This window comes from Aquarana catesbeiana, linkage group LG03, assembly GCF_042186555.1.
Source record: "Aquarana catesbeiana isolate 2022-GZ linkage group LG03, ASM4218655v1, whole genome shotgun sequence".
Classification (NCBI taxonomy): domain Eukaryota; kingdom Metazoa; phylum Chordata; class Amphibia; order Anura; family Ranidae; genus Aquarana; species Aquarana catesbeiana.
The window spans coordinates 493,858,576-493,875,280 of NC_133326.1; the positions used below are offsets into that span (position 1 = coordinate 493,858,576).

General features: G+C 41.4%; 1 protein-coding gene across 1 annotated transcript; it reads right to left on the minus strand.

Moving 5' to 3' along the window:
• Nucleotides 1-1,974: 1,974 nt before the first annotated feature.
• SQSTM1 (sequestosome 1) lies at nucleotides 1,975-16,678 on the minus strand (the record flags this gene model as incomplete). The annotated part of the gene is given in 8 exon segments (XM_073621059.1): nucleotides 1,975-4,083; nucleotides 6,827-7,028; nucleotides 7,901-8,124; nucleotides 9,138-9,233; nucleotides 9,342-9,498; nucleotides 10,841-11,055; nucleotides 11,344-11,439; nucleotides 16,326-16,678. Coding segments are annotated over 8 exon segments (1,158 nt in total). The 3' UTR covers nucleotides 1,975-3,928.
• Nucleotides 16,679-16,705: the final 27 nt, after the last annotated feature.

A 16,705-nucleotide genomic window follows, 5' to 3' on the forward strand; every position in this document is an offset into this window, starting at 1 on the left:
CGGCATGAGGGCTCTGTGATTGGCTGTCCTGATCACATGATGTATGTGTCCAATCACAGCCATCATGTGATGTAAACAGAGAGCCGTTGACAGGCGATCGGTTTTCCTTCTCCTCACACGGAGCCTGTCAGTGAGGAGAGCAGATCTGTGCTCCGAGCCGGGGATCAGTGTGTATGAGGTGTTTTATACAGCTTTTTATACACTGATCCCCCAGCTAGTGTCCCCACACTGTAAAAAAAAAACACCTGTCACACATCTGTCCCAGTAAAATCATCTGTCCTAGTGAACATCTGGCACACATCTCTGTCCGTGATAATCTGCCACAATAAACATCTGCCCCAGTGCACAGCTGTCCATGATCATCTGCCACATCTGTCCTAGTGCACATCTGCACACATCTGTCCATGATCATCAGCCCCAGGAAATGAAATGTGTAATTTATGCTCCTGGAACACCTAATGGTGCTCCCTGCATGTTGGGCCTCTGTATGTGGTCATGCTGTGGAAAAGACACATGTAGTATCGCCATTATCAGAAATAGTAGCAGAATTTATTTTGGGGTATAATTTTTGCTATGTACATGCTATGTGTTAGAAATATCTTAAATTGACAATTTTGTGTAAGAAAAAAAAAAATATAGGTTTTCATTTTCTTTCCATATTTTCCAAAAACTTGTGGAAAAAAAAAAAAAAACAGACATGTTCAAAAGACTCATTATACCTCATAGAATATACATTGGGGTGTTTGCTTTCCAAAATGGGGTTATTTTGTGGATAATTCCACTGCGCTGGTGCTCCAGGGCCTTCAAAAATGTAATAGGTAGTCAGGAAGCTAAATGTGTAATTTATGCTCCTAGAACACCTGATGGTGCTCCCCGGATGTTGGGCCTCTGTATGTGGCCAGGCTGTGGAAAAGTCTCACACATGTGGTATCGTCGCCATACTCAGGAGTAGCAGAATATATTTTGGGATTTGCAAGTCTACCTATGCCATATGTGTGAGCAATAACTTGTTAATATGACAATTTAGTAGAGAAAAAAAAAAAAAAAAATTTCCAAACAATTGTGGGCAGAAAATTGCAATTTAAAAAAAAACAAAAACTTACTGTGCCTTTTACTAAATACCTTGGACTGTCATCTTTACAAAAAGGGGTCATTTGGGGGGATATTGGTACTGTCCTGACATTTTAGGGCCTCAAGAAATGACATAGGCTGTCAGTACATCAGGATTGATCAATTATCAGTGATACAAAGTAGCTTGTAGATACTAACTTTCACACAAACCTATTATCATACACATATCAGGATTATTTTTTTTTACCAAAGACATGTAGCAGAATACAATCTGGCATAAATTTATGATGAAGTTTGTTTTCATTGGATATATTTTAAAACAGAAAGTAGAAAATATTGTTTTTTTTCAAAATGTTCGTTTTTTGCAAAAAAATTAAAAACCCAGTGGTGAATTACCACCAAAAGAAATCTCTATTTGTGTAAACAAAATGCTAAAAAAAAGAAAAAAAAAAAAAAAAAGATAAAAATGTCATTAGGGTACAGTGTAGCATGTAATTGTCAAAGTGCGAGAGCACAGAAAGCTGAAAATTGGTCTGGGAAGGAAGAAGGTTAGAGTGCCCAGAATTGAGGTAGTTAAAAGTAATGCATTAGGATATCTGAACAAGTTAAATAAACGTGAGCTGTATGCACTATCTAGGCAGAGTTTTTTTTATTTTCCTTATTAAAGCAAGACTACTTGTTGCAGATTCTGTATTTGCTTCACAGCAGCTTACATTTGTGTTGTGTGAGTGCCATTGGGGACTATGTAGGGGCATAAAAATCTAGTGGGACTTGTTATTGAGTAACAAAGAGTACAAAAGTAAACTTTCAACTGGCATACTTTCTGTTTACAAGCTGGTTTTATCCAATGGCGGAAAGGAACACTTAGGCCCAGATAGAGAAATAAAGCATGCTAGCCGTGTGTAATGCTCTGAAGGAACTTTAATTGCAGAAGATGTAATGTCACAATTAGACTGTTACAGAACACCAAAATTATTCCCATACAGATAGAACCTCAACAAATTAGCACTGCCGTTTTCTCATGACTCTAGAGGCATAACAGTGTAATGAAGCTATTTGAATATGCTAACACATTGAATACATCAGGGTGAATATTTCTGCATAGTAAGTGAGCAATAAGTATGTTTATTAAACTTAAGAAACCAAAAATCACATTGTTATTGAGCAGTATAAGGCAATGAAATAAAAACATTTGCACTAGTCTGTTTCTAGCATAACTCTACCATTCTTGCAGATCTGATAGTAAGAGACATGACTGTAAAATCACCAGCTTTGCAAATAGAATTATCCTTTTTGCTCCCTGCTGGCTATTGAAGCAACCATTGTACTCAACAGCCAAAAATGCTCAAACTTTGCTATTAGCCATACCTGAATTGTAGGCATTTGTTTATTTCTATCGGGAGCAGGGGATCTGTACTTTTATGAGATAAATACTATTTCAAAAATTTGTGATTTCACAGCTCTGCTTTTAAAGATCACACAAATGTCACAAATGCTGAAAGACCAACATTTGTGTTTCCTTTTCAGGTGAGACGATTCAGCCACCAAATATTAGTGGCCTTAACATGCATATTAGTATCAGCTGAGTGTGCCCTTAGCACTGGGATTTTCTTTTGAGAACAAAATCAATTTAAGAAATAAAAAAAAAAAAAAAAAAAAAAAAGGAAGAAGAAGGGTGAAGCTGTGCATCATTCAAATTAGAAGAATAGTGCCTGCCCTGGGAGCAGCAAGTCTGTTAAGACAGCACTGGAGACAGGGTAAGTACTGCACCAAAAGCTATGTTGCATTTTTAAATAGGGCATTGGTGGGGTTTTTTCAGTTTGCTTAGGAAAGAAAAAAAAAAAAAAGTCAAAACTGGAAATGGCCATGAACCATACAGTATGTTGACCAATAAAAGTTACTGTGTGGCAAGCTGTAATTTACTGCTCATCACTGGTAGTTTTTGCTATGGTTTGCTTCACAGGTGATGAATACCAAACAACTTAGGTTTCCATTAACCACTTCAGCCCCGGAAGGATTTGCCCCCTTCCTGACAGGGCCATTTTTTGCAATCCAGCACTGTGTCACTTTAACTGACAATTACACGGTCGTGGGATGTTGTTCCCAAACAAAACATATTTTCCCCATAAATAGAGCTTTCTTTTGGTGGCATTTGATCACCTCTACAGTTTTTATTTTTTGCGCTAAGGGATAGATTTATGGCATTTTTATTATTTTTTTATTTTTTAACTAGTAATGGCGGTGATCTGCGATTTTTAATCGGGAGTGCAACATTGCGATGGACACTTTATTGGGACTAGTGACATTTATACAGCAAGCAGAGCTAAAAATAGCCCAGATTACTGTATAAATGTCACTGGCAGGGAAGGGGTTCACACTAGGGGCGATCAAGGGGGTTAACTGTGTAGGAACACATGATCTGTCTCCTCTCCCCTGACAGAACCGGGATTTGTGTGTTTACACACACAGATCCTGATTCTCGCTCTGTCACAAGCAATCGCGGGTGCCCGGCAGTCATCACGCCCGCCGGGCACACGCATCAGCCCCGGGGACACGCTGCGGGCGTTTCTTTAAGAGTTGATGTAAAGCCACGAACGCTCGTTCAGGGGAGCCAACCTGCCCCAGTATAACTGTGGCAGTTGGTCGGGAAGCTGTTAAACTGAAAGCTGTAAAGTGTTGCTTTCGGATTTGCAGTTTAAACTTCCTTTCAAACTGCAGTGTTTGAAATAACAATCTGAATGCACATGATCGTCTCCACCATCTGTAGAGCTGTGATATGAATATCAGTCTATAATTATATATTATAGCAACATAAGAAAGGCAGAGTTAAGATAGCAACAGAAATGCGCGGATGCTATTAGTGAGGAAGATGCCGCACAGACTTCATGGCATCGAGAGCCGACCCAATGTCATATTGTTTTGCTTCCAGTAGCCTGGTAAGCCAGCCTCCCTCGTCTGTGAAACCCATGGACAGCATCTGTGATAGTGTTTCAATGAGCTGAGGATCTGCTTCTGGAAGACAAAAAGGAAAAAGAAGTGGTTAAAAATAATCACAACACACAACCACAAGCCTCATAAAAAACACAATTGTTAGCTGGAATCTGAAAATCTCAACCTATCTTTATCTTTGAATCCACTGATCATTTTGAAATACCATTTTTACTCAAGGTAGTCATGTGTTTTCATCTTATGCTCAGTTTGAATTGACCAGGTTTGTTACAGGTCTACTTTATATTTACATATTCTCAGAACAGTCTCCTGCATCAGGTCTTTATGGAAAGAATGGTTGGGGTGGGGGAGCAGGGGGAGGAAGAGGACAGTACAAAAGCACCAGACTGCAGTCTTAAATGCAGTAACTATAATCTTTGTTCATGTAAAAGCAGTCATAGGAAAAGTATGGGAGCTCACATCGTCAGACATCTGAAAAGGTTAGCTGCTTGGTTGTCTCTGGCTTCAATAGATTTTACCTAGAAGGTCAGGTACAAGCAAGTCTGCCAAATAAAAAAAAGTGTTACATCTCTAAAGCTGGCCATAGATGAGTCAGTTTTTTTGTTCAACCAGTGGGGAGGGAGGGGGGGGGGGGGAGAGACGGACGACACTTCCCTGCCAACATAATACACTGATCAGTGCTGCAAACTATATAAGAGGAAATTTTCCAGCAGGGCAGTTGTACAGAAGTCGATTGGTACCGCCCTTGTGCATGGTCATTACCCCATCACTGATTTAACAGATCTGCAGGAGGTGGCACCATACTATCAATTATGGGAGCTGGTTGTAATTTGCATACCAAAGCATCAATGAGTTTGGAACTCCCAAACTAAAATCGCAATGTCTGCTATTATATATCGGTCACTAACTGACAATTTTTTTATGACCTTAGTTACAGTGGGGACGGAAAGTATTCCGACCCCCTTAAATTTTTCACTCTTTGTTATATTGCAGCGATTTGCTAAAATCATTTAAGTTCATTTTGTTTCCTCATTAATGTACACACAGCACCCCATATTGACAGAAAAACACAGAATTGTTGACATTTTTGCAGATTTATTAAAAATGAAAAACTGAAATATCACATGGTCCTAAGTATTCAGACCCTTTGCTGTGACACTCATATTTAACTCAGGTGCTGTCCATTTCTTCTGATCATCCTTGAGATGGTTCTACACCTTCATTTGAGTCCAGCTGTGTTTGATTATACTGATTGGACTTGATTAGGAAAGCCACACACCTGTCTATACAAGACCTTACAGCTCACAGTGCATGTCAGAGCAAATGAGAATCATGAGGTCAAAAGGAACTGCCTGAAGAGCTCAGAGACAGAATTGTGGCAAGGCACAGATCTGGCCAAGGTTACAAAAAAAATTCTGCTGCACTTAAGGTTCCTAAGAGCACAGTGGCCTCCATAATCCTTAAATGGACAACGTTTGGGACGACCAGAACCCTTCCTAGAGCTGGCCGTCCGACCAAACTGAGCTATCGGGGGAGAAGAGCCTTGGTGAGAGAGGTAAAGAAGAACCCAAAGATCACTGTGACTGAGCGCCAGAGATGCAGTCGGGAGATAGGAGAAAGTTATATAAAGTCAACCATCACTGCAGCCCTCCACCAGTCGGGGCTTTATGGCAGAGTGGCCCAACGGAAGCCTCTCCTCAGTGCAAGACACATGAAAGCCTGCATGAAGTTTGCTAAAAAAAAAAAAAAAAAAAAAAAAAAACACCTGAAGGATTCAAAGATGGTATGTGTGGAGAAAACCAGGCACTGCTCATCACCTGTCCAATACAGTCCCAACAGTGAAGCATGGTGGTGGCAGCATCATGCTGTGGGGTGTTTTTTAGCTGCAGGGACAGGGCGACTGGTTGCAATTGAGGGAAAGATGAATGGGGCCAAGTACAGGGATATCCTGGACGAAAACCTTCTCCACAGTGCTCATGACCTCAGACTGGGCAGAATGTTTACCTTCCAACAAGACAATGACCCTAAGCACACAGCTAAAATAACGAAGGAGTGGCTTCACAACAACGCCGTGACTGTTCCTGAATGGCCACCCAGAGCCCTGACTTAAACCCAATTGAGCATCTCTGGAGAGACCTAAAAATGGCTGTCCACCAACGTTTACCATCCAACCTGACAGAACTGGAGAGGATCTGCAAGGAGGAATGGCAGAGGATCCCCAAATCCAGGTGTGAAAAACGTGTTGCATCTTTCCCAAAAAGACTCATGGCTGTATTAGATCAAAAGGGTGCTTCTACTAAATACTGAGCAAAGGGTCTGAATACTTAGGACCATGTGATATTTCAGTTTTTCTTTTTTAATAAATCTGCAAAAATGTCAACAATTCTGTGTTTTTCTGTCAATATGGGGTGCTGGGTGTACATTAATGAGGAAACAAAATGAACTTAAATGATTTTAGCAAATGGCTGCAATATAACAAAGAGTGAAAAATGTAAGGGGGTCTGAATACTTTCCGCCCCCACTGTATATCCCTGCACAGATAGATTCGAAGGAATCTCACACATGCTATAGAAAAAACAAGGTAGGATCAATTGTCTTTTTTAACATAAATATACTGTAGATTATGGTGGATTTTTTTTCTATTTTCTATTTCTAGTTCCCTTGTTTTCAAAGCAGAATATCTTAGCTGTCATTTCAAGGCAAAATACTAGTAACCTATGACCCTTTTTACAGTACCAAAATATTTACACCTACATTTGCTTAAAATGTATTAAACAACAAATGTTGTTTAAAGAGAAGATGTTACCTGCTGGGAGGTGTGGATAAATGGCAGCTTCTCTGAGACCTGTTGGAACATGAATGGGTCTGTTTGGGTCTAAAGAACTGGGTTCCTCTGTGTCTGGTTGAAGGGACTGCAGCTCACCAGTCGACGGGTCCACCTCTTTGGGGGAGACATGAGTCCAGTCATCGTCACCACCTGATGCGTTGCTGTTGTGGTCACTTTGTTCCTGTAGGACATAGGAGCAGATTTCAAACACTGAATACAGAAGTGAATTCCCAAAAGGCATTATCGCATATAAGAAGCCCTTTGCAGGGAGCACGAATAGATTCTAAGGAATCTAAAACATGGTATACAGAAAACAAGTTGGCACTAATTGCCTTTTTTAGGACAAACACACTACTCTTGCAAAAGACACCAAATATTTTTATGTCCACAGACAGGCATACTGCAACTAGAGAGTATACAGGTTGCCATTTGCTATGGGTAAGAAAACCAGCTCTTTCTCTGCATGGGGTGCAGAGTCAATGTACACGTATTATAACTGATCAATTTAGAGAGGTTCTGTGAGTTCTATAGGTTATGGAGCCAAATAGTCTTCTGTCAAGAGAAGCCATTAAAAGGGATAAGTTCCCCTTAAAAATAAACAAATAAAATTGTGCATTTATTTTTTTTTTTAAAGGAGCCTGCAAAGCATTGCACCCACGATCAGGAGATCGCTGGTGCAATGCAGGGCTCTTGCAGACAGAGTGTAAGCTGTCTGCTCATACCTCGTTTGGGCAGCCAGTTAACGCACTGACTACCTAGAGTGCTCAATAGCGCCCTGGAAGTTCATTGAGAACTACAAGCCGACAGCCGCAAAAGGCTGTCAGTACTTGAAGATCCCCCACTCGCTGCCACAACAGAGGATCAGAGGGTGTGGGGGCTGCTGCAACAGTAACATGTTACACCCTGAATATGGATGTAACATGTTACAAAAGGTGACCTTATCTTTTAAATGGAGTTAGTCTTCCAACATGGTACATGCCCCCACTACCGATCATCATTTACAGTTAAGTAGAGGAAGTATTCCCATTTGAAGAACAGTGAAGGAGCACTTACATTTTCATTTTGAACAGAGGGGTTCAAAGAAACATCTTTCATCCGTTTAGCAATGGCATCTGTATCCATACACTCCTCGTTTTCAGGTTTGCTGTTACCATTCTGAGGGTTTGAAGTGAAGGATGAGCTGTTCGGTTGGGAATCTCTAGCTTCAGAACCAGATGGCGGGGTTGCTATCTTGCTGCGTTTACCACCATGTTCAACATCAATGTCTACATCAATTCCTGTATGGAACACAAGGCAGGAGGCAGGAAGCAGTCAGTTATAGGTCTTTTCTGAACCTAAAAAGTCATGGAGGATGTTGGCATCCCTTTCTGCAATAACTAGTTGCCTGGCTGCTATGTTGACCTTCTGGCATTAATACTTTAGGCTATTAATCCAGAACAAGCGTACTGATAAGGACTTATTAATTTATTTTGACCTTCTTAATATACACACTTATTCGTTTACCACCATGTTCAACATCAATGTCTACATCAATTCCTGTATGGAACACAAGGCAGGAGGCAGGAAGCAGTCAGTTATAGGTCTTTTCTGAACCTAAAAAGTCATGGAGGATGTTGGCATCCCTTTCTGCAATAACTAGTTGCCTGGCTGCTATGTTGACCTTCTGGCATTAATACTTTAGGCTATTAATCCAGAACAAGCGTACTGATAAGGACTTATTAATTTATTTTGACCTTCTTAATATACACACTTATTCTGAGTCAGTGTCTCATGAAGTAATAATGCAAGTAGGCCATAATAAGTCAACTAGCTTTTTTCTGTTCCAGTATATGTATACAGTTCAAGGATGTGCAAACATTAGAAAACACTTCAGATGGACAGTAGAAACATAAGCTCAAGTTGCAAACAAGAGTCTCAGCAGGCATGTCAAGGGTGTAACTTCAGAGTAAGAAAATAACTTTAGTGGACTCCTGAGCTTTAAAAAACATAAAGAAGAAGTTCATAAACATAAAGTGGGATAGGGTGGGGGAAAGAGGGGATGAAAGTAATATATGAGGCCTAACAAGTCTACCCCTGACTGTAGAGCGAGTAGAGCCAGGAGAGGTTTAGGCCTAGAGATAAATTGTGGCTTGGTGTAGGAAAGTGTAGTGCCAGGAGCATGAAAGCAGTAGGGATGGTAGGGATAGGGTTTGCAATTGAGTAGTAGAGCTTCCTATCCTTTAAAGGAGATTAGCAATGCCAGTCTTCCTTTTTTTTTTTTTTTTCTAAGAAAGATTTACTTGGGACTTACCGAGGGGACTCAACATGGCTGCCACACTTTCACCAACATTTTGCAAGAAGGTGACATTAGGATCAGGAGATGGCTGAGAAGAACTAGGAACAGTACCTAGGGGGAAAAAAATATACATTACATTTTCAAACCTTTAGACAAATACATACCTATTGCTTTGAAATTACAGATGAAATAAAAAAAGCTTTCCATATCAAGATTTACCTTCTGCGGGTGGAGTCTGACATTGTTCTGGGTTACACCCTGTTTGCTGGGAATTTGGGCAGTGAAAGCCTCTGCCAGGGTAACCCCAGCCATGCATCCAGTTGAAAGGTGGCACTCCATGATGCATCTTGCGATACCAGCGCCCACGAGGAAAAGGCTGCAGAGAAAACAAATTAGATCAGCCACAGTAACAAAGAAACATGCATGTCGACTTCCAAAATGTACATACTTCAGACAGCAGACCCACATTATATATTAATTAAAAAAACAGGATCGTTTATTTTGTAGAAACATACTATATACACAATTATTGCTTTATGCAACTGACAGCATCTGCAGATGGGATTATAGATATTAAAAACTAAAACAGATCTATATACACTAAAGAGATCGAATAAAGTAGCTAATATCCTGAGAATCCAAAAAAATTATTTGGGGTCCTGAAAGCAAACATGCACAACATGCATCCCTCATAGCATGTCAGCATTAAAGTGGTTGTAAACCCTCACATATACCCAGTGAAGTGAACAGCCTGAGATGATACACAGATGAAACAAATCTTTCTACATAAGTTTTACTTGTTTATTTGCAGTCTTCTCTTGTCTACGACCCTTCAAAAGTGCAAACTTGTGATAAAATCCTTATGCATCTCTCAGGAGTACAGTGGAGGGGGTGGAGAACTGCAGTTCGTTACAGCTACACTGTGTGAGAACTGATTGGAGCAAAGGGGACCCCCCCCCCCCCTTCACATAGGCAAAGGAAAGAAGGAACAGTATTCTGAACAGACAAGCCGTGTGCTTATCCCCCTCCCCATCACAAATGTTATCTCATGTGTCGAAAAAAATAATGCTGATAACAGAGGAATGAAGCACCAGAGAGAAACGAAACTCAGAGCTTTGGAGAGAGACAAGTAAACACTACAGATATGTGTGTTCTGTTCCGATTTCATGACTGGGGTTTACAATCACTTTAAATATAAAATTACAAAGCTGGGGAGCTAGTCAACATCTTCAAATTGATCTACTGTAGTCTATGCTCAGTTTCCATGAGGCACATTAAAGTTAATGTATAATACGCTCATACACAGCGTCACTTTATTTTCTTGCCCTTTGTTCACTCCCCTGCAACTCTATTCCACCATTAGTGTGCCCAGGAAATATCCAGTTCTTCTGGGTATGGGAGAACATGTGACAAACTTCCATCCTTCCCTCAATGCAGCAGTTGTTGCCAGCCAATGGCAAGACCCAGCAGCCATCATGAGAGTTTGCACAATACCTATGCAACCAAGTTTGCCCGGCATGTCAAAACATAGAAGAGTAAACCTAAACAGGCTAGAGAAGGGTTGTAATAGCAAGGGAGCAAAAGAAATGATAACACATGTATTGACAATGTACAGGTTCACTAAAAGTTGGGTTTTGGATTCCACATAGCTTATTATATTATACACATTACTGGCAACTGCTGTGCTATTTACTATAGAAATGACTGCCATTGCTTACAATAGGAGTAGGGAACATAATCATGTTGTGCTCCTTATGGATTCCTTTCCCCTCGCAGGTACTGCACAGGTCATAATCTGGGCAAATCAGGCACTTGTACCGGTTCCCCACCACAGGACCTTCACATCCATCGCAGGTCACATTAGGGTGGACCACATTCTGGGGATTCTCCTGTCCGCAGTGTGCACGGTGCTCACGCTTACAGTCTTTCCTTTCTGAAAACAAAACCATCCAATTAGATCATGTAATAGAATATACATTTGCCTATTAAAGTACCAAAAAAAACAAATCCACACAAACCCCAATATTTTATATCAATTCACTAAGATGAGTAATTTTAGAAATCCTCATTATTGTATCAAAAAATAATTTTCTTATAAAAACTTCAAAATTGCTGGTGCAGCAGATCTTAAGATATACTCAGATCTTTGGTTGCTATGGATTACAGCAAACAGTATTAGATCACATTTTATGTTATTTATAATGCATTGGAAAACAAATACCTTTAATGTAGACACGGAAAACACCTTCATTAAGGATTTCAAGACCCATATTCAGCTCCTCATCAGTGGAGAAGGCAACCAGATCCCCCTCTTCATCTGGAAATACAAGTAAATATATATTTGTAGATATACATAGCATATACAGGTTACAGATCTGGAAAGAAAGGAAATGGATCACAGTACCAGAGTTTGCACCTTAAAAAAAACAATTCAACAGTAGGAGTTCCCTACTTCTAGAAGGACAGATTCCTTTAATAAGGCCTAAAGACCATTTGAAAGTTCATATCTATAATTTACCATTTTGTCCCTCACTTTCTGTCTCCAGGTGAAACAGGACATGAGTGCAGATCCCTCCAAGTTAAGCAAAATCCTCTTAGACAGTTGTCACTGGAACAAGTATCCCCATTGGATGATTTCTCCTCTATTCCAGACCCAGCAACAAACCAAAAGGTTAGATTTTCCCATCAGGTCCAGTGACAGGATAGAGTGTGTAAATCACCCCAACATGGACACAGACAGCAATGAAAACCTGGCAGATGTTTAAAAATTCAATACTCTATCTTTGTGGTCTCCAAACTGCTGCCCTTTGCTTGCCTTTATCCAGCCCTTGGGGCACTAGTCCGCCCGCTGACACCGACGATGGGGGACTAGTCCGCCTGCTGACACCGACGATGGGGGACTAGTCCGCCCGCTGACACCGACGATGGGGGACTAGTCCGCCCGCTGACACCGACGATGGGGGACTAGTCCGCCCGCTGACACCGACGATGGGGGACTAGTCCGCCCGCTGACACCGACGATGGGGCATCATTAAACTCCACCACAAAGCTTTTCATAATGTAGAACTTCCTGCATTTTGATTGCATTAGCAACTTGCTTTTCAATCCAACAATGAAACATGTGCAGATATCAATGTATTGCATTCACAAAACCGTAATATAACAACTTTTTTTTCTTAAAACGGAGTTCCGCGTTTTTGTTTTTTTTTTTAAATCAGCAGCTACAAATACTGCAGCTGCTGACTTTTAAAATAAGGACACTTACCTGTCCGGGGCACCCGCGGTGTCGGCACGCCAAAGGCGATCTGTCCCTTGGCTCTCGGGTGCTGCCGCCACCATCCTCGGCAAAGGGAATCAGGAAGTGAAACCTTGTGGCTTCACTTCCTGGTTCCATACTGCGCATGCACGACTCGGGCTGCGCTATCCCACTGGTCCCTGCTGTTTTCTGGGACCTGTGTGTCTCCCAGAATACAGCAGGGGGGGTGCTCGGGTATCTATGCTTGGAAGTGGGAGCAAAATACCTGTATTAGACAGGTATCTGCTCCCCCCGGAAAGGTGGGGGGGGGGGGGGGGGGGGGGAGGACCGGAAAAGCGAAAGTTCCGTTTTTGGGTGGAACTCCACTTTAAAAAAGGTAAAAATAATTATTCAGACAAAAATAGCAAGGAAAAAAAAAAAAAGGCACCAAAGCTTGGGAAACACACAGAAATGTATATAGTTTTCTTATTGTTCATTATAGCTATATCAAAGCATTTTAATGCATAACATTTAGCCTTCCCCCCTCCTTCCTAGTTCTGTAAGGTTTACAGTACCTTTGCCCTAGACATTATCTAACCGCACCTTTGTCAATCTAGGCAATGTAAAAACAAACAGCAAAAGGGCACATTCCTTTCAGTGCATGTAATGTTATCTTTTCTTGTTTTTAGAACAAAAATCTATGCTGCCGATTGTTATGACACTACTTTTGGCTCTCAAGTGAATGTTGAGAATAAATCCTGAACACAAAAACCGTTTAAACAAAAAATTTACTTTACAGATTCATAAACTGTAAAAATAAAAAAAATAAATAAATGAGAATCACAATGCTTAGCCCTAATGACAAGTTCTACAAAAACAAGGACCTCTGATCATTATGTTGGTTATGGGGCACCATAGCTTACTACAAAGGGCCCACAGCAGCCAATCCCATTTATACCTGCACCAGCAGCCAATCAATTAGATACATAGACCAGGAAATTAAAACTGTTTAAAGTAAAACAGAGCTCAAAAAAAGAGCTAAATAAATTCTGCTTGAGGGCAGGATCAGAGTTCACCTTGGCTGATCCTCACTAGGGATGAGCGCAGGTTTGGTCTGAACTTGGGTTTGGACCAAACTCGGAAGGAGGCTGTCATTCCCGATGTCTGCCACCTAACCATCTGCAGCCAGGGTATTTCCTACCCCGCAGCTGCCCGTACACAAATGGGCAGGGATGCTTCAGGACACACTGGGCCTTCATTTTATAAATAATGGATATCTCTTTTTTTTTTTTTAGTAAAAAAAAAAATATCATTTTTTATTGTTTTGTTGTATGTTTCTTGCTATTATCATAACCAACTATCAAAGAACAACCCAAAATAAATTGTCTTACACTTGATGATAGCAGCTAAGGTTTAGAAACAATAGTTCTACATACTTCTCCAGAAAGGAGAAAATACAAAGCATCTTTTTCTCCATTCAAGAGGAGCAAGAATACAGGGGAAGGCTGTACAGGTACTGTTCACTGTGATAGTTAATCATAGTGATCATGTGATTGAGAGGTGGTCCTCCTACCCTCCTGATAATTAGTATGGGACCAGCATACTCATGTGGCCCTATGGAAGAAGATCCACTTCAGAGAGGTTAGAAAATGTGTGTACTTAACAAGGTGTTCTGCCTCGTCCATGTGTTGGTGCTGTACTGACCCACATAGCCTAATGCATGCGGTGTGAACGAGGGGCCCATTTATACAAGCAAGCACGATGCTCCCTATAATATGTGGTTGTATAGGGTGGTGTGATACGTTAACCCCTTCACACCGACATAGCGCAAATATGTGGCCTTCGGGTTGAAGGGGTTGTACCGGGGTGATGCATGCAGCTGCACAGATCACCCCGTTACCGTTCTTTAGAGACGATGGTCGGCTTTCTTGTGAGAACAACCAATGCGGCTAAGCAGTCACTCAGCTGTCATCTCAAACAGCGGGAGGGACCGCCCGCCCCCCCCCCCCCCCTTTACGCGACTTGCCCCGGCTCTCCTGTCCCACTGGGAGGTCCAAGTGACCAGCCGCCACTTCCTCCGGCTGTCCAGAGATCTAAACGAAGCCGGAATCAGCTTCAATCGGGTCTCGGATCTAGTAACCCAAAAGTGATGTCATGACATCACTTCCTGTTTACTGAAGACTTAAAAAGGCGCCACATTTAAAAAAAAAAAAAAAAAGACAGTATTTAAAACTGCAAAATTTGGCGTTTTGCATGCTTTTAAGTGCAAAGGAGTGACCCCAGATCCCTCCATAAAGAGTACCTGTCATTGCCTATTACTGTCACAAGGGATGTTTACATCCAGTTATCAGAATTTTTTTTTTAAAGGTGAAGTGTAAAAATAAAATATGTAAGAATTTTTTTTTTTTAAAGGGGTCCCTCTGTGCTTGCGCGCAGAAGCGAATGCATATGTAAGTCACGCCTTGTAAACAACCAAACCACCTAGACAAATAAGGTAATAAGGGCAGAGATAGTCAACAGAAAGCACCACATCCCATGTTTACGCGACTTGCCCCGGCTCTCCTGTCCCACTGGGAGGTCCAAGTGACTAGCCGGCACTTCCTCCGGCTGTCCGGAGATCTAAACGAAGCCAGAATCAGCTTCAATCGGGTCTCGGATCTAGTAACCCAAAAGTGATGTCATGACATCACTTCCTGTTTACTGAAGACTTAAAAAGGCGCCACATTTAAAAAAAAAAGAAAAAAAGACAGTATTCAAAACTGCCAAATTTGGCGGTTTGCATGCTTTTAAGTGCAAAGGAGTGACCCCAGATCCCTCCATAAAGAGTACCTGTCATTGCCTATTACTGTCACAAGGGATGTTTACATTCCTTGTGACAGCAATAAAAGTTATCAGAATTTTTTTTTTTAAAGGGGAAGTGTAAAAATAAAATATATAAGAATTTTTTTTTTTTAAAGGGGTCCCTCTGTGCTTGCGCGCAGAAGCGAACGCATATGTAAGTCACGCCTTGTAAACAACCAAACCACCTAGACAAATAAGGTAATAAGGGCAGAGAGAGTCAACAGAAAGCACCACATCCCATGTTTCAAATATAAGAGGAAGGGCAAGTTTTGCCAAGGGAGGGGTATTAAAACATATACCCCAGGGACTTTTAAGGTGCTATTTAGATAAACAATATAATTGAAAGTCAGTAAATCTGTACAATCATTTTATAAAATGTTTATACTTTTATTAGAAAAATCATGGATTAAAAACCTATGTCTCCAACAAATGAGACATCATCATAAGAATATCATGCAGAAATTGGTAAATCCACAAAAAAGCACATTAAAGGCACAGCAACATAGAGCTACTCAATTGATTTCGTGACAATTTGCCGCTCGACATGTTTCGCTCTAATACGAGCTTCTTCAGGAGTTTTATTGCAACCAAATTACCTAGTTCAAACTACACATGTGAGGTATCACCGCGATCGTTAGAATGAGAGCAATAATTTTAGCACTAGACCTCCACTGTAACTCTAAACTGGTAACCTGTAGAAATTTGCCGCCTATGGAGATTTTTAAAAGTAGCGCAGGTTGTCGCCATTCCAGGCTTGTGCGCAATTTTAAAGCGTGACATGTTAGGTATCTATTTACTCAGTGTAACGTCATCTTTCACATTATACAAAAAAAATAAAATAAAAATAAATTGAGCTAACTTTACTGTCTTTTTAAGCCATCTTATTCTCTAGGGTCTAACAAGTGTCAGAAAAAGGCTTAGGCGTAAAGGGATTAAAATGCGGATTACTTTTCTAGCGCAAAGTGAAGACGAGCTGCATTGTGTAAAAGGTAAGGGGTTCTACTTGTTTTTCGGTGCGTCAGCAATGGGGTAGAAGCCAGTGAGTTTATGATGTGAATGGGGGCCCCAGTGACGTTGTAGATCTGATGACATGAAGGGTCAGGGTAGGTCTATGGTGGGTTTCTCACCTCTGTAGAACATCTGGAAGGCTCCCCCTCTCAGGCCTGGAAGACATCAGTCACCTTCCTGATGAGCAGCTCACAGCTGGATCCCGGATCGGTAGACTTCCCTTTGCCCATCTCCAGTGCAAACCGTCTGATCTCCTTATGGTTCTCGTCCTTCCCCACAGATAGGCCTTCACAGTGACCGACATGGCGGCGGCTCTACGGATCTCCTTCTCTTCCTGGATGGATGGCGCAGCTGGAATTGTCAGGATCGGCGGACACACAGCTCAGTCTCCGACTATCTGAACCCCGTGACTTGTCTCCAGCGACCGAGAGCTCCGCATATAAACAGCTTCCACCGACAGTCTCCGCCCACCGGCCGATGCCTCATTACCCCGCCCCTC